Source organism: Scyliorhinus canicula, chromosome 6, assembly GCF_902713615.1.
Source record: "Scyliorhinus canicula chromosome 6, sScyCan1.1, whole genome shotgun sequence".
In the NCBI taxonomy this organism is placed as follows: Eukaryota; Metazoa; Chordata; class Chondrichthyes; order Carcharhiniformes; family Scyliorhinidae; genus Scyliorhinus; species Scyliorhinus canicula.
This window is the reverse complement of record NC_052151.1, coordinates 32,353,312-32,375,267: the sequence shown is the minus strand read 5'-3', so window position 1 is coordinate 32,375,267 and position 21,956 is coordinate 32,353,312. Positions and strand designations below refer to the sequence as shown.

At 49.4% G+C, this 21,956-nt stretch overlaps 1 protein-coding gene across 1 annotated transcript in view; it reads right to left on the bottom strand.

Annotated features, from left to right (window-relative positions):
- Positions 1–412: 412 nt before the first annotated feature.
- Positions 413–21,956, bottom strand: part of LOC119967078 (myelin and lymphocyte protein-like) — a 34,395-nt gene continuing 12,851 nt past the window's right edge. Inside the window, exons 3-4 of the mRNA XM_038799129.1 lie at positions 17,724–17,849; positions 413–1,395 (exon numbers count right to left, since the gene is read on the bottom strand). Of these exons, the coding sequence (XP_038655057.1) occupies positions 1,321–1,395; positions 17,724–17,849 (201 nt within the window). The 3' untranslated portion in view covers positions 413–1,320. The remainder of the gene's footprint in view (positions 1,396–17,723; positions 17,850–21,956) is intronic.

Sequence of the window (21,956 nt, the reverse complement as noted above, 5' to 3'; positions counted from 1 at the left end):
ATTATTTTCTTTTCCCAATTAAGGGGCAATTTAGTACGGCCAATCCACCTACCCTGCACATCTTTAGGTTATGGGGGTGAAACCAACACAGACACTGGGAGAATGTGCAAACTCCACACAGTGGCCCGGGGCACGGATTCAAACCAGGTCCTTAGCGCCGTAGGCAGCAGTGCTAACTACTGTGCCGCCCATAATCCATGATCTTTGATCAAATCAGTTTGTAATCACTGATCAGAACAATTCATGATCTTTTTTTTTTTTTTAAATCAATTTTGAGTACCCAGTTCTTTTTTTCCAATTCGGGGCAAATTATCGTGGCCAATTCACCTACCCTGAACACCTTTTGGGTTGTGGGGGGTGAGGCCCATGGGGGGGGGAGAATATGTAAACTCCACACTGACAGTGACCTGGGGCCGGGATCACATCCGGATCCTCAGCCGTGTGCCAACCACTGCGCCACTCTGCCGCCCTCAATCAGTGATGTTTGATCAGAACAATGAGATCTTTGATCAAAATAGGTTGTGATCTCTGAACTAAACAGTTAGCAATCTTTGATCAGCACAGTTCATGACCTTTGATCAGAGCAGGTTTCTGCCTGGCCTGCTGAGTTCTTCCAGCATTTTCTGTTTATATTTCAGATTTCTAGCCTCTGCGGTATTGTGCTTACGATTTTCTGACATGGTCACAGCTTGGTATAGATAAAGAAGATGCATTGACTGTTTTCTGAACACTGTTTGAAAGCAAGCTTTGGGTAGTGTGCAACCTGTCAGGGTCTGAAGGTAGAAATGTGAATATTGGAGCTTGCTTGCTTCATATTCTTCCAATATTGGGAGGTGTGGGGGGTGAATTAAGGGGAGGACTGGCTAAGGTAACTGTACCCACCCTCAGCCTGCCTCCATTTTCATTTCCAGTGAGGAATGTATGGACGACCAGATTTCTATATCGCTCTCCGGCACGTGGTACACTGAGCCACACGTTGAATTTTAGCAATTGCATATTTTTTAATGTTCCTTTTAGCCTGTGTTGAGCTGGATTCTGGATTTTTCTCTGTAACTCCCAAAATGGCTCTAGAGTTCAATTATACTTCATAATGAAATGGAATAGACTGGGAAGTTGGGTGGGGGAGGGGGGGGGGGGGTGTGCAGAATAAAGAAAATGCAAGGAAAATTAAAACAAGGTTATGCAAAATTACCACCCCAGGCACAATGTAGAATCACATGACTGTGTTGTAAATTGAGTGGAGACAGATCAGCTTTCTGAGAGACAATATCGAGAGCTATTTTCCCCAAATTCGACATTTTCCGTACACCTCGAAAACAGTTACACCGTTTTCCACCTTTTGAACGAGAACACTGCGTGAACTACATAGAGCACGGTAGCTATAAATGCGAATATCTGCAAAAGAGAAAGGAAATAGGCGTTACTGTATAGTTTCAATTTTAGATTACCCAATTATTTTATTTTCCAATTAAGGGGGCAATTTAGTGTAGCCAATCCACCTACTCCGCACAATGTGCAAACTCCACAGGGACAGTGACCCAGAGCCGGGATCGAACCTGGGACCTCAGCGCCGGGAGGCAGCTGTGCTAACCACTAGGCCACCGTGCTGCCCTATAGTTTCAATTTTAATCAGAAGCCAAGTGTCAGTACAAGGCTGCAATGGTTTAGCATGTAGATTTGAATTGAGTTAGTTCCTGTGTGCTCCTCTTGTGAGAATAAAGATTGTGGGCAGCGTGGATCGATTCCCGGCTTGGGTCACTGTCTGTGCGGAGTCTGCACCTTCTCCCCGTGTGTGCGCGGGTTTCCTCCGGGTGCTCCGGTTTCCTCCCACAGTTCAAAGATGTGCAGGTTAGGTGGATTGGCCAAGCTAAATTGCCCGTAGTGTCCTAAAGGTTAGGTAGGGTTATTGGGTTACGGGGCTAGTGTGGGGATAAGTGGGGTGCTCATTCCAAGAGCTGGTGCAGACTCGATGGACCGAATGGCCTCCTTCTGCACTGTAAATTCTATGATTTCCACATTGTAAGTCATCGACCCTTGGGATTTAATAGATGAGATTCACTGGTCTCCCCCGCTGGGTGTTACTTAGCGGTGGGAGGCGGCCTGCCATTGGCCGAAAGCAGGACTTTCCGGTGCCGGCCCGGTTAATGGGGTTTCCGACTGAATCCTCAGTGAGGGTGCGCCGTCAGCAGGACCAGAAGATCATGCCGGCGTGTACAGTCGGAAGATCACACCCAAGAGCTTCATATAATTGACAGCACGGAAGCCCCGCTCACCGGTGTTGTCAGCTCTTCCGCTGAAGATCTCTACTCTAATCCCACTTCACTATCCTTTGCCCACACGTCTTCCTAGTTTTTGTTTCTTCTTTTCATATGAACCTGTTTTAAAAATGGTACAGTCTCCGCTTTAAGTGTGGCCGTGGAGGTAGGAACGGGGAGAACATCTGATTCCAGGCATGGTGAGCCAAGTCAGAGAGAGGGATTATGGGAAAGGTTCAGTTCACCAACTGGAAGCTCAGAATTTTATAGCACAGCTGTATTCACTCCCATCTCAAAGGTCAAGGGAACAGATCCCTGGAAAAACTGCCACATGGACATTCCCCTCCAAGAAACTCACCATCCTGATTTGGAAATATAACCGCCGTTCCTTCACTGTCGCTGGTTGAAAATGCTGGAATTCCTTTCCTAACAGCACTGTGGGTGCACCTACACCACATGGACTGCAGCGGTCCAAGAAGGGAGCTCAGCACCACCTTCTTAAGGGCAACTAGGGATGGTCAATAAATGCTGGCCTCGCCAGTGAAGCCAGTAAAAATGTATTATTTTTGACAAAATGCATCTGGAGGTCTGGGTCTCTGCTAGAGAATATGTTCCAAGGTATGGTCATTCCCCAGCTACAAAAGGAGCAGTAGGTGAGAAATTGGGTGACCACCAGACAAGGTAAGAGAGAGGTAGTGCAGGAATCCCCCCTCCACCCCCAGTCAGTGGCGCCCACTAGCTGGTTTTCAGTTTTGAATACTGCAAAGAGCGATGACTGCTGGCAACATTGTGGTAAGAATACAACTCCTGACACAGGGGCACATTATGGGCGGCATGGTAGCACAGTGGTTAGCACCGTTGCTTCACAGCTCCAGGGTCCCAGGTTAGATTCCCAGCTTGGGTCACTGTCTGTGCAGAGTCTGCATGTTCTCCCCGTGTCTGCGTGGGTTTCCTCCGGGTGCTCCGGTTTCTTCCCACGTGCTTGTTAGGTAATTTGGACATTCTGAATTCTCCCTCTGTGTACCCGAACAGGCGCCACTGTGACGAGGGGCTTTTCACAGTGACTTCATTGCAGTGTTAATGTAAGCCTTCTTGTGACAATAAAAATTATCATATTATTATTACATTTGACTTCACACAAGAGACTACCCAAAGAGTGGAACTTCCCTAGTCATTAAGGATTCAATAGATAAGAGCACAGACAGGACATTCTGTAAACTCAACATTGATTCCCAAATCATGTTGCCTCCATGGTGCCCGGGCAAAAGACATCATTGAGTGGGTGCAGAACATTCCACAAGGAGAAGAGAAAGAGCCGGCTGTTGTGGTCCATTTCGGAAGCGATTACTTAGTTTTGTTAAGAAAGTGTTGAGGTCTGTTAGTCAGCATTGCAGGAGGCAGAGGTAGTTTCAGAAAAGGAGCTCTCAGTTTCATGTGTGAAGTGTGTGTAGAAACGGGAAGAAGGGACAGGTGAATGCGTGAATAGAGAAGTGGATAAAGTTTATTTATGTTTGGCTAACTTGATTGAATTATTTGGGGAAGTAGCAGAGGAGATTGATCAAAGTAGGGCAGTGAATGTATATGTGGACTTTCAGAAAGTGTGCCACAGAGGCAGTTTATTAAGAAGCAGGAAGCCCAGGGCACTAAGGGGAAAGTGCAGGTGGTATGGATACAAAATTGGCTCAGTGAAATGGAGCGAAGGATGGATGGACATTTTTCAGACTGGGACAAGTGTTTGGTTCAATCTTTATAAATGGTCCAGATCCAGGTGGAGAAAGCAGCATTATAAAGGTTTCAGATGGTCGGAAACCTGGCAAAGTGGAAGATCATGATGAGAATAGTCCTAGACTAGGATGGCAGAGACAGGATGGTGAAGTAGGCATGGTAGACAGTACAAGCGATGTGCTTTGTAGGATAACAGCATACTATAAAAGGCGCAATTTTGTAAATTGCAGGTGAGCAGGGACCTTTAGTGTCCAAATCCATAAATCTTGGGGGCTGGATTAGCTCAGTTGGCAGGGCAGCTGGTTTGTGATGCAGAGCGTGGCCAACAGCATGGGTTCAATTCCTGTACCAGCTGAGGTTATTCAACCATGTCCCTCGCCTGGGGTGTTGTGATCCTCAGGTTAAATCACTACCAGTCAGCTCTCCCCTTCACAGGAGAAAGCAGTGTGCTTCCAGTAGCGGAGACAACATGTCATTGGTGCTCGGGATCTTCCAGTCCGACTGAGGCCCATAGTATTCTGTATGGCTCCCTACTGCCAGGGAGGCTGCCACAGGGACACCTTCGATGGGGACCGAAAGGTCCTGCCCGTGGGGAGGGCCAAAAACCCGGCCCAAGGAGGAATGTTTTCACGCAGACAACGGTTAGGATGTGGAACGCTCCACCCGAGAAGTTATCGGAAGCTGATTTCATAAATAATTTGGGAGAGTTGGACATGTACGTGAGGATGAGGAATTCACAGGTTTACAGCCAAAAACGGGGATGTGTAACTCAGAAGGACTGCTGTTTTGAGGAGGCTGCACGGGCAGGGTGGCCAAATGGCCTCCTTATAATAATAATTATTATTATTATTACTATTCTATGCTTCAAGCTTCTATGATTCTCTGAGGAAGACTCGCATACACAACAAAATATATATTTATTTTTTCATTAAAATGTAAAAGAAACAGGACTTCCGGTGGCGTCTGCCGCGTTCGGAAGAAGCTCCCACTGGTCCGCGATATCGCGGTCTTTCTCGGGGGTTCCCCGTGAATTTTTTGGCAAAGAATAAACCTCTCCGGTGTCGGCCCTGCCTCCCTCGCCTGGTGATAGGATAAAAGCTCCGTTTCACTGAGCGGGAGGGTTGAAAGGGCGGGAGGCGAGCGACTGGTCCCGGTGGGTTCGGCGGGGCGGCTGCACGTGGAGGAGGAGCGAGGATCACGATTTAATCCCCAAGGCCTTCCCCAGAAAGCTGAAGGCCTCAAAGACCACATGCAGAAAAGAAAAAGATTTTTTTCTGTTTTTACTCTCCCCAGAAAAGTTGACGGTAGCGGCGGGGGCAGAGCCAAGCGGAGGCCAAGGCGGCAGGCCCTAAGCCAGGGCACGATGTAGGTGAGATGTCCCACAGCGGGTGGCTCCCGCCTAGAATGTGGCAAGACTGAAGCCCGGTCCCAGGGAAATTCTGGCGGTATACAAAAAAAAGAGGAAAGTTTTAAAGAAATTTGAGATTGAAGAAGGAAGAGTGAGAAAAAGGAAAAATAAGAAGCCGTTAAAGGATGCAAAAAGCAGCGCCGAGTAAGGGAGGAAATGCGGGCTCGCCACTGAATGAGAGGACAAGCAAAAGTGCTGACAAGGTGGCGGGTGCCGGACCGCATGGTGGGGCCGCACTACTTACGGTGGAGAAGATGACCGAGGTGATGGCAGTGGAGCTGGAAAAGCAGTTTGCGAGGCACATGGAGGCTTTGAGAAAGGAGACGGTGGTCTCATTGGAGCCATTGGTGGAGGAGGCAATCACCCCGGAGAGAGTAGCTGTGGCAGACATCAGCCGAGGTGAGAGAGCAGGGCGAGAAGATGAAGGAAGTGGAGGAGGCTGCGTTGCAGCACAGCGACCAGCTCACCTCGATGGGGGACGAGCTGCGGAGGTCAACAGAGGACTCCGAGCAAAGCTCGAGGCAGCACAATCCAAGAATTGTGGGCTTGCCCTAAGGGAGAGAGGGTCCAAGGCCAACAGAGTACTTTGGTAAGAGGTTGGCGGAGCTGATGGGGGAGGGTGAGAACCCCTCTCAGTATGAACTGGACCGAGCTCATCGGTCGTTAAGGCTGAAGCCCAATGTGAATGAGCCGCCAAGAGCAGTTATCATCTGTTTCCATAACTACTGCATGAAGGAGAAGGTGTTAAGCTGGGTGAAGCAGAAGCGTGGGGTGCAGTGGGATGGTGCCGGAGTTCGGATCTACTAGGACTTTGTTTTGTTATGCTCTTGACGTAGCATAAGCTGCTTCCTTGATGTGCACTCTGACAAAGGAAGGTTCAGACTTGGAGATAGCTTTAACATATTTATTTAAACTGTTAACAATTCTCCTACTTGGATTAGACACTCCTGTTAATCCTGCTATAGCTACTCAGACCGACAAACCAGTCTGCTACAATCCACGTGGTGGGTGTGATGTGTTTCAAATCAACCCTGTGTACACACCGAGTGTCTCCACTGGAAAGAGGAAGATCATGTGTGTTGTGTCCTTTTATAGGGGTCGGTGTAATGCCCTCCTGTGGTAGTGTCTCCTCTGTGTGTGTCGTAAATGCACATTGGCTGTGTCCTATCTTACTGACCTATTGGTTGAATGTCTGTGTGTCATGTCTCTGGTGCTCCCTCTAGTGTCTAGCTAGTCTACGTGTATTTATATTAACCCCTTGTGTATTTACAGTGATGCATATCACCACAGACTTGACGGTGGAGTTGGCAAAAAGAAGAGCGGCATTCGGGCGAGTGAAGGCGGCTCTGTACAAGAAGGGGGTGCGATTTGGTATGGTATACCCGGCGAAGCTGAGGGTGACGTATGGTGCCAAATACTTTTATTTTGAGACAGTGGAGGCCGCTGAGGCGTTCGTCAGGGCAGAAGGCTTGGGACAGACGTGAGGAGCGGAGCTGGAAGAGAGACTGTGGACTGTGATTGGGGAGCTGGAAAAATGTATAAATATTATAACTTTCTTTTTACTGACGTGTATTGTAATTTACTTCTCTTCACATTGTTACAGTGTTTAAGTTACTAGTTGGGTTGATTGGCATTCTGTGTTGCGACGGTTATATCTTAGTTCAGTGAATTGTATGGGTTGGATTGTTGTTTTCGCTTTTTCTTTCTCTGGGACTGGGTGGGAGGGGACGGTATATCTTGGCGGGGGGAGCCACCCGTGCTAACTAACTAAAGTCAGCTAGTAAACGGAGGTGAGGTGAGAGGAGGGCTGCGGACGTTGGAGCCTGGATAGCAGGTTTCAATGGGCCTACGAGGCGAGCGAGGGGGAGGGAAGGCATGGATGTTGGGAGATGTTGTTTCAGGGGGAAATGTAGGGGGGGCTTTTTGGGAGGTGGGGAAGGGGTTCGATGTTAATAATGGACAGGGGCAGGTCAGGCTCATGGGGCAGGGCCCGGTGTTATGATGATGGTGGATAAGAAGGGTGGGGGGGGGTGAGAGACCCCCAGTTAGGATAGTCACGTGGAACGTGAGGGGGTCAGGAGGTCTGGTCAAGGGTGCTTGCGCATCTTAAAAATTTGAAAGCAGATGTGGCAATGCTGCAGGAGACTCACTTGAGGGTGAAGGACCAGGTGAGACTTAAAAAGGGCTGGGTTCACTCTGGATTTGATGGAAGGGCTCGAGGGGTAGCGGTAATGGTCAGCAAAAGAGTACGCTTCCAGATAGAAAAGGTGGTGGCAGATCGGGGGGGGGGGGGGGGGGGGGGGGGGGGGGGAAGGTATATGATTGTGACAGGGACACTGGAGGGGAGGTTAGTGGCGCTGTTAAGTGTTTATGGCCCCAACTGGGACGATGTGAGATTCACAAAGAAGATGTTTGGGACCATCCCCAACTTGGACACAAACGGATAGTGGGGGGGGGGGGGACTGGAACTTGGTGCAGGAGCCAAGGTTGGACAGGTCATGGCCGCACACACTGGTCCCATTAGTGGGGGTGGGGGGGGGGGGAGGCGTTAGCTGGGCTAATGGTGGAAATGGGGGGGGGGGGGGGTGGACCCTTGGAGGTTTCTGCACCCGAGGGAGCGGGAGTACTCGTTTTTCTCAGCAGTCTATAAGGTATATTCACAAATCAAGTTTTTTGTGGTGGGGAAGGCTTTGTTGGCTGGGGTTAAGGGGTTGGAATACTCAGCAATTGCAGTGTCAGATCATGCTCCGCATTGAAAAAATTAAATGAAATCTCTTATTGTCACAAGTAGGCTTCAAATGAAGTTACTGTGAAACGCCCCTAGTCGCCACATTCCGGCTCCTGTTCGGGGAGGCTGGTACGGAAATTGAATTGTGCTGCTGGTATTGGGTGGATATGGTGCTGGAGAAGGGGGTAGTGCAGAGGCCGGGGTGGAAATTAGATGAGGGACTTTTGGGGGACCAAGTGTTCTGTGACAAAATTAAAAAAGTAATTAAGGAATATGTAGGTTTCAACTGTACGGGTGAGGTGTCAAAGGTGGTCGTCTGGGAGGCTCCAAAGGTGAGGGGTGCCAGGGTGGACAAATTGTTTAAGGCCAGGGTGGATAAAGAGAGGTTGGAGCGGCAGAGGCTAATAAATGAGATGTTGCAGGTAGATAGGAGTTATGCAGAGGATGGGGACCCAGCAAAGCTGGAAAAGAGGAAGAACTACAGGCGAGCTTTGGCCGACTATCTACCAGGAAGGCGGTGCGCCAACTGAGACAAGCAAGGGGGGCAGTTTACGAACATGGAGATAAGGCAGTTAGTAGGTCAGTTCCGGAGGGAAGCAGCAGCAAGGGAAATTGTGCAGGTGAAGGATAGGGCAGGGAAGTTGGTGGCGGCTCCGGGTCTGATCAACAAGGTTTTTGAGGAATTTTATGAGAGGTTGTACAGATCAGAGCCACCCGGGGGAGACCATGAGATGCAGGAATTTCTAGATGGGTTGGGGTGCCTGAGGTTAGGGGAGGGAGACATGGCTACGATTGGGAGGATGCAGTCGGGGAAGGTGGCAGGGCCGGATGGGTTTCCGGTGGAATATTATAAAAAATTCAAGGATAAGCTGGCACCCCTGATGGTGGGGATGTTTGAAGAGGTGATAGGGAAGGGGGTGTTGGGGCAGGTATCGATTTGGGGCAGGTATCGATTTCCCTGTTGCTAAAAAAAGATAAGGATCCGACGGAGCGTGGGTCTTATAGGCCCATATCACTTCTGAATGTGGACGCAAAAGTATTGGCGAAGGTACTGGCGGGTAGGCTGGAGGAGTGCCTCCCGAAGGTGATAGGTGAGGATCAGACGGGGTTCGTGAGAGGGAGGCAGCTCTTTTCAAACATTAGAAGGGTTTTGAACGTTGTTATGGCACCGGCGGAAGGGTAGGAAACAGAGGTGGTTGTGGCATTGGACGCTGAGAAGGTGTTTGACCGGGTAGAATGGGGGTACCTGATGGCAGTTCTGGAGTGGTTTGGGATTGGGCCAAGATTTGTGAACTGGGTAAAGCTATTATATAAAGGAGCCGAGGGCGAGTGTCCGCACAAACAATATCAGCTCGAGATACTTTTCTCTCCACTGTGGGACGAGGCAGGGATGTCCTATGTTCCCCTGCTGTTTGCCCCAGTGATGGAGCCGTTGGCCATCGCATTAAGAAGTTTGGGGGTATGGAAAGGAATAGTGCGGGGGGGGGGGGGGGGGGGGGGGGGGGGGTGGGGGGGGGGGGGGGGGGGATAGAGCATAGGGTGTCCTTATATGCCGACGGCTTACTGTTATACGCGTCAGAACCGAGTGTGTCGATAAGGGGAATATTGGAGCTGTTTCGAGTGTTTGGGTCTTTCTCGGGGTACAAGCTGAATCTAGACAAGAGTGAGTATTTTGTGGTGTCTCAGCCGGGGGTGGGGGCAGGGGTGGTGGGGCTGCCATTCCGTAGGGCAGGGACTCACTTTAGGTGCCTGAGGGTGCAGGTTGCCCGGGAGTGGGGGGGGGGGGGGGGGGGGGGGGGGGGGGGGGCTCCGCAGGTACAACATTTCTAGTTTGGTGGGGAGAGTGAAAGCTGATCTGGCAAGGTGGGATGGTCTCCCTCTGTCACTGGTGGGTCGGGTACAGGCGGTTAAAATGAACGTGTTGCCACGATTTCTGTTTATTTTTCAATGCCTGCCGATTTTCCTGCCAAAGGCATTTTTCAGAGAGATTGAGGGAAGGATTACCTCGTTCATATGGGGAGGGAAGGAGGCCAGAGTTAGAAAGGTGCTGCTACAGAGGGGAAGGCAGGCAGGGGGCTTGGGTCTTCCAAACCTGGTGTATTACTACTGGGCGTCGAATGTTGAGAAGGTGCGGAGGTGGGTCAGAGGGGTTGATTCCCAGTGGGTCAGAATGGAGGAGAGTTTGTGCAGGGGGTCGGGATTGAAGGCACTAGCAACAGCACCGCTCCCGATGGCTCCGGGGGAAATACTCAGGGAGTCCGGTAATAATAGCTTCATTGAGAATTTGGAGGCAGTTTCGCCAGCACTTCGGGTTGGGGGCAGGGTCAAGGGAAATGCCGATTCGGGGGAACCACAGATTTGAGCCAGGGAGGTGGGATGGAAATTTTCGGAAATGGGAGGGGAAGGGGATTAAGACACTGAAGGATTTGTTTCTTAGGGGTTGGTTTGCAGGATTGAAGGAGCTGGAAGCGAAGTATGGACTGGAGCGGGGGGAAATGTTTAGATACACACAGGTTCGAGATTTTGCCAGAAAGGAGATGCAGAGCTTCCCAGTGGAGCCGGCCTCCACATTGCTGGAGGAGGTGCTGACGAAAGGAGGACTGGAGAAGGGGGTAGTGTCAGCGGTCTACGGAGCTATTTTGGAGGAGGAGAAGGCACCACTGGAAGGGATGAAAGCAAAGTGGGAGGAAGAGTTGGGAGAGAATATGGAGGAGGGGTTCTGGTGTGAGGTGCACCGGAGAGAGTGAGTGCCTCCAACTCGTGTGTGAGGTTGGGGAAGATACAGCTGAAGGTGTATACAGAGCACACCTCATGAGGGCAAGGATGAGCCGATTCTTCGAAGGAGTAGAAGGTGTGTGTGAATGTTAGGGGGGGGATGGGGGAGGCGCTAACCACGTTCATATGTTTTGGTCCTGTCCAAAGCTGGAGGATTACTGGAAGGAGGTTTTTAGGATCATTTCTAAAGTGGTGCACGTGAAACTGGACCCGTGCTCCCGGGAGGCCATATTCGGGGTGTCGGACCAGCCGGGGTTGGAAACGGGTGCGGAGGCAGATGTTGTAGCCTTCACCTCGTTGATCGCCCAAAGGCAGATCCTGATGGGTTGGAGGGAAGCCTCTCCACTCTGTGCCCTGGCGTGGCGAGGGGGATCTGTTGGAATTCTTGACTCTTGAGAAGGTTAAGTTTGAATTGAGAGGAAGGATGGGGGGGTTCTACAATTCATGGCCATTATTCATTGTGCACTTTCAAGAACTGGATAACATCAAACATTAGTTGGGGGATGGGTGGGAGGGGAGGGGGTGATGGGTGTTAATGGGGGCCATGGGTGATTCCTGATCCCTTCTTGTCAGTTGTTCATGTGAACATGCGGGCTAATGTTTTGGGTTTGGTGGGAGGATGGGATCGTTGTTATTGATGTGGGGATTGACATTTGTTGCTGATTATTGTTTATCGTTGGTGGGTGTAAATTTGGGAGAAAATGCGAAAAAGGAGGAGAATAAAGAATTTTTAAAAAAAATTATGTATAAGGAGCAAAGAATGTGCAAATAGTATCTTAAATAGATAACCAAAGAATGTCAGCCATTTCCTGCTCCTTTATTATGACCACACCTGGAATACCGTGAAAGGGTTTGGTCCCCTTATCTAAGGAAAGATATACTGAAACTGGAGGCAGTCCAGAGAAAGTTCACTAAATTGCTCCCGGCTATGGGAGATTTGTTTATGAGGAGACGTTGAGTAGATTGGGCCTGTACTCGCTGAGTTTAGAAGAACAATATGCGGCCTTATTGAGACAAATTAGGTTTGTCAGTGAGCTTGACAAGTTAGATGCCGAGAGGATGTTTCCTCTTGTGGGAGAGTCTCGGATCAGAGGACATAACCTCAGAGTAAGGGATCACCCATTTAAAACAGGGATTCTTTTTTTTTCTAAATTTAGAGTGCCCAATTCATTTTTTCCAATTAAGGGGCAATTTAGCATGGCCAATCCACCTAGCCTGCACATCTTTGGGTTGTGGGGGCGAAACCCACGCAAACACGGGGAGAATGTGCAAACTCCACACAGACAGTGACCCAGAGCCGGGATCGAACCTGGGACCTCGGCGCCGTGAGGCAGCAGGGCTAACCCACTGCGCCACCGTGCTGCCCTATTTAAAACAGGGATGAGGAGGAATTTCTTCTCAGAGGGTAGTGAATCTGTGGAACTCTTTACTGCAAAGGGCTGTTGAAACTGGGTCATTAAGTCTGTTCAAGGCTGAGACAGACAGATTTTTAATCAGTAAGGGATTAGGCTATTGAGTTGGACAATCAGCCAAGATCCTAATGAATGGTGGAGCAGGCTGGAAGGGCCAAATGGCCTCCTCCTGCTTCTATTTTCTATGATTCTATGGTTCTGAATTGCCATCAGCACACATGTTGACCCAGAAAGACCCCACTTATCTTCATTACTGATTCATCATTGGTCCGTATATAACTGGACCCTGAAAAGTTGGATGGGGAGCACTAGGAGCTTCTGACAAGTGTGATGATCAATACGAATTGTGCTCCTTGACTGCCAGCACTTATCAATGGCCACTGTGGCCAGGTCCAGGAGCAGACCCACCAGTAGGCGGGTCCTCCTCCCTCCCTGCCACCTCCGCAACAGTTATCATAGAATTTACAGTGCAGAAGGAGGCCATTCGGTCCATCGGGTCTGCACCGGCCCTCGATTAGAGTGCCTCACTTATCCCCCACACTTCCACCCTGTCCCCATAACCCAGTAACCCCACCTAACCTTTTTTGACACCGAGGGCAATTTATCATGGTCAATTCACCTAACCTGCATATCTTTGGACTGTGGGAGGAAACCGGAGCACCCGGAGGAAACCCATGCAGACACGGGGAGAACGTGTAGACTCTGCACAGACAGTGACCCAAGCCGGGAATCGAACCAGGGACCCTGGAGCTGTAAAATAGCAGTGCTAACCACTGTGCTACCGTGCCACCCATATGAATTGTGTGAGTGCATTGTCATTATCATCCGTAATTCCAAGATGGATATAGCAAACTAGCTGAATGGTGGTTCCAGCTGTTGGAGGTAAAGAGCTTCGTCAACAGCTGCTCTCCTCTTTGCAGTCCAATAGGATAGACACCAACTCTTGGATACATGAGCTTGTTTCCTTTTACACAACCTCCAGATACTTCCTTTATCAACTAGAAGACAGATATCTTCTCCAGCAATCTGTAATAGAGTTGCAAGGTGCTTGTAACCCTGATGTACAGATATCCGAGTCCAGTGCTTATCACCAACTGGTTTGTGTAGGGGTAGGGGTGGTTAGTGAAGGGAGTTGCCTATTATAGGACATAACTGCACCACCCTGACCATCCCCACCACTCCCAACATCCCAAACACATAGTGGCAGGTGCATCTAGTCCCTTTCTACAACATTTTCTCAGTTTTCCCTCCTATAAAAACATCACAGAATTCCTTCCTTGACCAAGACCATCAGAAATAGGTTGACTGATCAATCTCGTGGCAACACGGTGGCGCAATGGTTAGCACTACTACCTCACGCCGCTGAGGACCCGATTTTGATCCCGGCCCTGGGTCACTGTCTGTCTAGAGTTTGCACATCCTCCCCATGTCAGCGTGGGTCTTACCCCCACAACTCGAAGATGTACAGGGTAGGTGGATTGGCTGCGCTAAATTGCCCCTTAATTGGGGAACAAAAAGAATTGGGTACTTTAAATTTGTTTTTAAAACCCGATCAATCTCATTGTTGTTAACGGGGCCTAGCTGTGTGCGAGATGGATTCTGCATTTTACCTACATCCACGCAATAGGCGTGTTTCAAAATAACTCCCTTGGCATTTAAAGGGGGCTGCATTTGAACTCGTTTTTCAGCATTTCAAGGCCTGTAAGTCTTGTCAGGAAGTTTATCACGCATCTGACATATTGATTTACTTTACCCATTACCTGCAGATTGCAATCCCCTGAACACCAATCACTACTTGCCGTCCCTCACCCCACCCTAATCGCTCCCCCCCCCCCCCCCCCCCCTCCAAACCTCGACCTCCCGAGGCTCTGTTGCTGCTCTAGGTTTCCCGCCCGCTCATTTGAAATGAAAATGAAAATCGCTTATTGTCACGAGTAGACTTCAATGAAGTTACTGTGAAAAGCCCCTAGTCGCCACATTCCGGCGCCTGTCCGGGGAGGCTGGTGCGGGAAGCACTCCTTGAAGCACTCCTGGGGCTATTTCGGAGGGTCTTAATCAGGTGCAGGGTTTTTTTTTTAAACAGCAGATTAATTTTTAAATTGCAGTTACTTTAATGATGTATGTACAGTAATGTTAAAAGTGTAATGCTCCACTAGCTTTATTTCCAATGGTGCGCACAGCTGTTAAATCTCGGCATGTGATTGCCTTGCAAGTTAATAAATAGCTACTCCTGCGGTGGGGCGAACAAGAAGCAGAAAGTTATACCCAGGCTGGTGACCCTCTGGTGGCCTAGCCCTCCTCCCTAGGCCTGACTGGATTACCGATGTTTACACCACAAAGGCAGCAGGGAACAACATCACAAAATGCTGGAAATATTCAGGATGTGGAGATGCCGGCGTTGGACTGGGGTGAGCACAGTAAGAAGTCTTACAACACCAGGTTAAAGTCCAACAGGTTTGTTTCAAACACGAGCTTTCGGAGCACGGCTCCTTCTTCAGGTGAATGGAAAGCCTTTCCATTCACCTGAAGAAGGAGCCGTGCTCCGAAAGCTCGTGTTTGAAACAAACCTGTTGGACTTTAACCTGGTGTTGTAAGACTTCTTACTGGAAATATTCAGGGGAGCAGCCAGCACTTCAGTTGTGAGGTGTTTGTTCGAATCACATGGATCAGTCCCACTTCTTGCTGGATCACTGCTCTTAAAATACTGTACTAACTTCACAACCAACTTGTAAAACAGCACGTTCCTTTGCAACAGTTTATGTGTCCTTTTAGGGTAAATGGATAAAGGCTCTTATCTTTGCAAAGTATCGCAAAGTCTTTTTAATCAGCCTAACTCTCAGACTGGAGTCCGGTTGAACATTTCGCCCGAAGGCAAATATTCAGTGATTCCTTTTTTAAAAGTTGGGATATGAATGTCATTGGCAAGGGCAATATTTATCATTCATCCCTTGTTGCCCTGAGCAGGTGGTGGTAGCGTGCTACTGGGCCGAATTTAATTCCCCCAGCTCGGGAGGGCATGTTTATAAGCTGGGTTAATAATAAAAATCTTTATTAGTGTCACAAGAAGGCTTACATTAACACTGCCAAGACGTTACTGTGAAAATCCCCCAGTCGCCACATTCCGCCGCCTGTTCGGGTGCACAGAGGGAGAATTTAGAATGTCCAATTCACCTAACAGCACGTCTTTTGGGACTTGTGTGAGGCAACCGGGGCACCTGGAGGAAACCCACTCAGACACGGGGAGAACGTGCAGATTCCGCACCGTGACCCAAGCGGGATTTGGAACCAGGTCCCTGGCACTGTGAAGCAGCAGCGCTAACCACTGTGCTATCATACCACCAAGCCGGGTATGGGGGGTGGGTTTAAGTTCACTATTTCATATTGGTTGGGAAGGAGTAGTTTGGAGAGGCTGTCACCGTCTTGACCTCTCCCCAATTAGAAGTCTTACAACACCAGGTTAAAGCCCAACATGTTTGTTTCAAACACTAGCTTTCGGAGCACTGCTCCTTCCTTGGGTCTCCCCAATTAGGTGAGGGGAGGGGATGGTTATGGTTGGATTGCTAACCTCCAGGACAATCCAGACCCTTTAGTGGCCACGTCTTCATGCCACATGGGCAGGCTGCCAGGCATCCACTGGCAAACTGAGGGCTAGGATGGCCTTCTCATTCGGGCACCCTGTGCCCATAGGATGGTCCTGCCAGTGGCAGAAGATGGCCGAGTGGGAGCACAGTCCCCCCCCCCCCCCCCCCCCCCCCCCCCCCCCCCCCCCCCCCCCAACCTTCCACACCCCAATACCCCCTCCCCCTCGCACTGGGAACAGCCAGACTGGCCCTGTCAAGGCCACACCACCTACCTGGGATCTGGGGCCTTCAGGATTGCTCCTTGTCTCCAATCCCCTACAGGCCCAGCAGTGGTCACCGTTCCCAGTGGATCTGCCGGGTATGAGGAGCTGCTGGCCTTGATTGACAGGCAACTCCTGGAGGTGAGATCATCAACCTGAAGACCCAAGAACTTTGATGGCAGGCACGTGAGTGCCTGATTGGGAGTTAATCCCATCGGGGCTCCCAGTATTGGCTGTATCGTGGTTGCCGCTGGTTTTCCATCAGCCTGTGGACGAGGCCTCCACCACAGCCATTAAATTAATTCCATTTCAATTGAGACGCCACTTCAGAAGGCAGTTGAAAAGTCAACCAAATTGGTGTGGGACTGGAGGCACATGTATACCAAACTAGGTAAAGATGGCACGATTCCTTCCACTAAAGGACACAGTGAACCAGTTGGGAATTTACAATAATATGGCATGGTCACATTTGTCTGATAACAGCCATTTATTTCCACATAATATTTTTTTTATAAATGTAGAGTGCCCAATTCATTTTTTCAAACTGAGGGACAATTTAGCATGGCCAATCACCTAGCCTGCACATCTTTTGGGTTGTGGGGGCGAAACCCACGCAAACACAGGGAGAATGTGCAAACTCCACACGGACGGTGACCCAGAGCCGGGATCGAACCTGGGACCTCGGCGCCGTGAGGCAGCATTGCTAACCACTGGGCCACTGTGCTGCCCTATTTCTATATAATTTTAAAACTCAATTCAAATTCTGATGCTGGGATTGGAATTCATATAATCCTGGACTGTTAGGCCAGACATCCGGTTTAGCTCACTGCGCTAAATCGCAGGCTTTTAAAGCAGACCAAGCAGGCCAGCAGCACGGTTCGATTCCCGTACCAGCCTCCCTGGACAGGCGCCGGAATGTGGCGACTAGGGGCTTTTCACAGTAACTTCATCGAAGCCTACCCGTGACAATAAGTGATTTTCATTTCATTTCTTTCCCGCCTGAACACCATAACAATTTATTTCTTTATTCTTCAACGATTGCCATAGATTGACACCTGCTTTTATATATCCAGTGAAAGTGGTGCTGTCATGGCATTGTCACTGAACTAGTAACCCAGAGACCCAAGGGGATATTTGGGGACCTGGGTTCTAATCACAGATAATAAAAATTGAATTCAATCCAAAGCTCGAATTAAAAGTCTTAACGACGACCATGGAAGCATTGTTGTAAAAACCCATCTGGCTCATTAATGTGGGAAGGAAATCTGCCGTCCTTACCTGGTCTGGCCTACATGTGACTCCAGACCCATAGCAATGTGGTTGACTCTTAAATGCCCTCTGTATCTACGGCAGCTACGGATAGGCAATATATATTAGCCTAGCCATCAACGCCTGGAGCCAATAAAAAAAAATAATTTAAAAAAATACCTGGAAACTGAGAGCGAAGTAACCAAGATTAAAAAAGTAAACAGGAAATATCTCTCAGAAAATACCGGCCCCCATTTTTGTTTGTGTATAATTTAGATCTGAAAAGAACAGCTAGGATTGGAACATTTTAGCAAACAGAGTGCGTGCTTACCGTAGCAGCAATATCAGTCTGGTATTGCTTTCGCAACACGGTATTTTGCAGGCGTAATGTAGAATTAGCCTGTAGGACTGCAGCAGTGGAGTAAAAGAGCGCTGCCATGCCATGATAGCAAGCATCCTGTTGGAAAGATGAACAAGAAAAGATTAGAAAAAGCTCCTTGGAAATAACTTCTACTGGTATTCAAGAACAGTGGTGATAGTTTTAGGTTAAAAAAACCAAGAGACTAATTAAGCCAACAACTGGAAGCATTGTCACCATGGAATGATCGCAGATGCTGGGCAGTGCTAAAAACTATGTTAACCACATCCCTTTTATAATCTGTATTGGAAAAGAATGGTTTCCTACAATCAACAATGACAAATTGCATTGGACACAGTTAAAGTATCCCTAGGCAATTCACAAGACCATTATCAGACTATCATGAGGTAAAAGGTCACCAATAATTTGGTCAAGAAGGTGATGGAACCATCAATTCACCAGACACGTGTTTCCGATGTGACTCTACGCTTTAATCGACTTACTTCAGACCCAGCCTGTTACCTGTCGATGAACTCGTAGTGACCCAGGCTGACTCTGGACACGGGTATTTATACAGCTGCACTAGGGGGAGGAGTCGTGGGCGGAGCCAAGGGTGGAGCCCAGGACAAGTTCCTGAGTGCTCCCAGTGCTACTCCCCCTAGTGGTAGCACAGCGCTACTGCGCTTACAAAGACAGTGTGAATTAACATATATACATCTATATTACATTCACCACAGAAGGTAAACATCTTAAAGAAGGAGAAAGAAGCAGAGAGGTAGAGGGCTGAGACAGCTGGGAGTACGGGCAGCCCACTTATGGGCGGTACAGTGGCACAGTGGTTAGCGGTGCTGCCTCACAGCGCCAGGACCTGGGTTCAATTCCAACCTTGAGTGACTGTCTGTTTGGAGTTTGCATTACCTCCCTGAGTCTGCAGTGGTTTCCTCCGGGTGCTCCGGTTTCCTGCCACAGTCCAAAGATATGCAGGTTAGGTGGACTGGACATGCTAATTGCCACTTAGGTTCCAAAAATGTGCAGGTTAGGTGGATTGGCCATGGGAGAAGGCTAAGGTAGAGTGCTCTTCCAGAGGGTCGGTGCCGAGCTGATGGGCCGAATGGCCTCTTTCTGCACTGTCGGGATTCTATGAATTGAGGAACAAATATGAATCCACAAGAGGCCAGAACTGTAGGCGTGCAGGGATCTCAAAGGATTCAGGGCAGCACGGTAGCACAAGTCAGCTTGGCTTCACAGGGTCCCAGGTTCGATTCCCCGCTGGGTCACTGTCTCTGCGGAGTCTGCACGTTCTCCCCACCTCTGCGTGGGTTTCCGCCGGGTGCTCCGGATTCCTCCCACAGTCCAAAGACGTGCAGGTTAGGTGGATTGGCCATGCTAAATTGCCCTCAGTGACCAAAAAGGTTAGGAGGGGGTCATTGGATTACGGGAATAGGGTGGATGTGAGGGCTTAAGTGGGTCGGTGTAGACTTGATTGGCCGAATAGCCTCCTTCTGCACTGTATGTTCTATGATTGTACTGCTGGAGGAGATAAGAAGCAAAGTCGCGGGGGAGGCATTAGAATAAGGATGAACATTGACAGAATGAGGAGTTACTGGCCCAGCAATCAATCTAGGTCTGTGAGCACAACAATGACATGTTCATGGCATTTGGTTTGGGCCAGGATACAAGCAGCAGAGGTTTGGACAAGTTCAGCTGACTGAAATATGGAAGGGCCAGCCAGCAGGGTGAGCCAAATTTAAAGTAACAGGTCTATAATATCTGGGGACTTGTACTCGGACTGGCTGTGATTAGCCCCATTGCACCCTACTTGGAGTCCTGGAATAGAATTACAGCAGCATTGACTTGGCAATCCGGGTCTCTGTTCCTTTGTTCCCATGGAATGTTTATTTCCCAGGTGTAAGGGCCAGGAAATCAACACTTACTTTTGCTTATGAATAAGGTTCAAGTTACCGAAGATAGATACTGTGACAGGAAATAAAAGAAGTATTTGATATTATTGATTTACGTGGGCAGCACGGGCAGTGGATAGCGCTGTGGTTTCACATCATCAGGGTCCCAGGTTCAATTCCCCGCTGGGTCACTATCTGGGCGGAATCTGAACATTCTCCCTGTGTCTGTATGGGTTTCCTCCGGGTGCTCCAGTTTCCTCCCACAGTCCAAAAAAGGTGCAGGTTAGGTGGATTGGCCATGATAAATTGCCCTTAGTGATCAAAAGGGTTAGGAGGGGTTATTGGGTTACAGGGATAGGCTTAAGTGGGTCGGTGCAGACTCGATGGGCTGAATGGCTTCCTTCTGCACTGTATGTTCTATGTTGTGTAATTTATTTTTTTTAAATAAATTTAGAGTACCCAATTCTTTTTTTCCTCTTAAGGGGCAATTTAGCGTGACCAATCCATCTAACCTGCACACCTTTGGGTTGTGGGGGCGACACGGGCGACACGCAGACACGGGGAGAATGTGCAAACTCCACACGGGCAGTGACCCAGAGCCAGGATCAAACTCGGCAATGCTAACCACTGTGCCACCGTGCTGCCTTTTGAGGTAGCAGTGCTAACCATTGCGCCACCGTGCTGCCCTTTGAGGTAGCAGAGCTAACCATTGCGCCACCGTGCTGCCCTTTGAGGTAGCAGTGCTAACCATTGTGCCACTGTGCTGCCCTTTGAGGCAGCAATGCTAACCATTGCGCCACCGTGCTGCCCTTTGAGGCAGCAGTGCTAACCATTGCGCCACCGTGCTGCCCTTTGAGGCAGCAGTGCTAACCATTGCGCCACCGTGCTGCCCTTTGAGGCAGCAGTGCTAACCATTGCGCCACTGTGCTGCCCTTTGAGGTAGCAGTGCTAACCATTGCGCCACCGTGCTGCCCTTTGAGGCAGCAGTGCTAACCATTGTGCCACTGTGCTGCCCTTTGAGGCAGCAGTGCTACCCATTGCACCACCGTGCTGCCCTTTGAGGCAGCAGTGCTAACCATTGTGCCCCTGTGCTGCCCTTTGAGGCAGCAATGCTAACCATTGCACCACCGTGCTGCCCTTTGAGGCAGCAGTGCTAACCATTGTGCCCCTGTGCTGCCCTTTGAGGCAGCAGTGCTAACCATTGCGCCACCGTGCTGCCCTTTGAGGTAGCAGTGCTAACCATTGTGCTACTGTGCTGCCCTTTGAGGCAGCAGTGCTAACCATTGTGCCACTGTGCTGCCCTTTGAGGCAGCAATGCTAACCATTGCGCCACCGTGCTGCCCTTTGAGGCAGCAGTGCTAACCATTGTGCTACTGTGCTGCCCTTTGAGGTAGCAGTGCTAACCATTGTGCTACTGTGCTGCCCTTTGAGGTAGCAGTGCTAACCATTGTGCTACCCTTTGAGGTAGCAGTGCTAACCATTGCACCACCGTGCTGCCCTTTGAGGTAGCAGTGCTAACCATTGTGCTACTGTGCTGCCCTTTGAGGTAGCAGTGCTAACCATTGCGCCACCGTGCTGCGCTTGCTTGTGTCATTTCTTAATGAAGTCTTCAGCTCTCATTTTATATAAAGTCCATTCTCTGGACTACTGGTAACCTGTATCATGAGATGTGGTAGGAAATTGGTTTCTTGTGATGACGGCTTATGGTCGAGAGGATCTGTGCAGATGATTTCCTATTTAATCTCTCTTGTTGACACCTCGTCTCACTCCTGGGCCGTCTCTTTGTGCTGAAAGCCTTCTCTTTCATCATTGAAGTGTTGGCTAGTGTAGACTTGAAAGATGTACAGACACTTCCAACACTGATGAAGGTTCAACTCAATTTTATTAACTAACTTCTAACTAACTAACACACGATGACTGTGGGTCTAAATGATGCTAACTTAAACTAGAGACCTAAGCCTTGTCCGAACCAGTTGATTCTCTCAGCACGTGGTGTGAGTCTGTGCTGGGCTGGATGAGTTCCTGTTACACTGAGAGGCAGCACCCAGAATGAGCGGGAACCGTGGTGCCCTCTGCCTTTATAGTGTGTGTATTCTAACTGGTGATTGGCTGCGGTGTTTGGACATGTTGATTGGTCCCTGTGTGTGTCCATCAGTGTGTGTCTGCACCATGATATACTGGTGTATATTATCTCAGTCATCTGCAGTTTGAAGGAGCTTTTTGAACGGTAAAGACCTTGCGCTATGCTTCTTGCCATTGTCATTCTGGCCATTCTTGCCAGTATTGTAGGTCTTCCCCAGACATA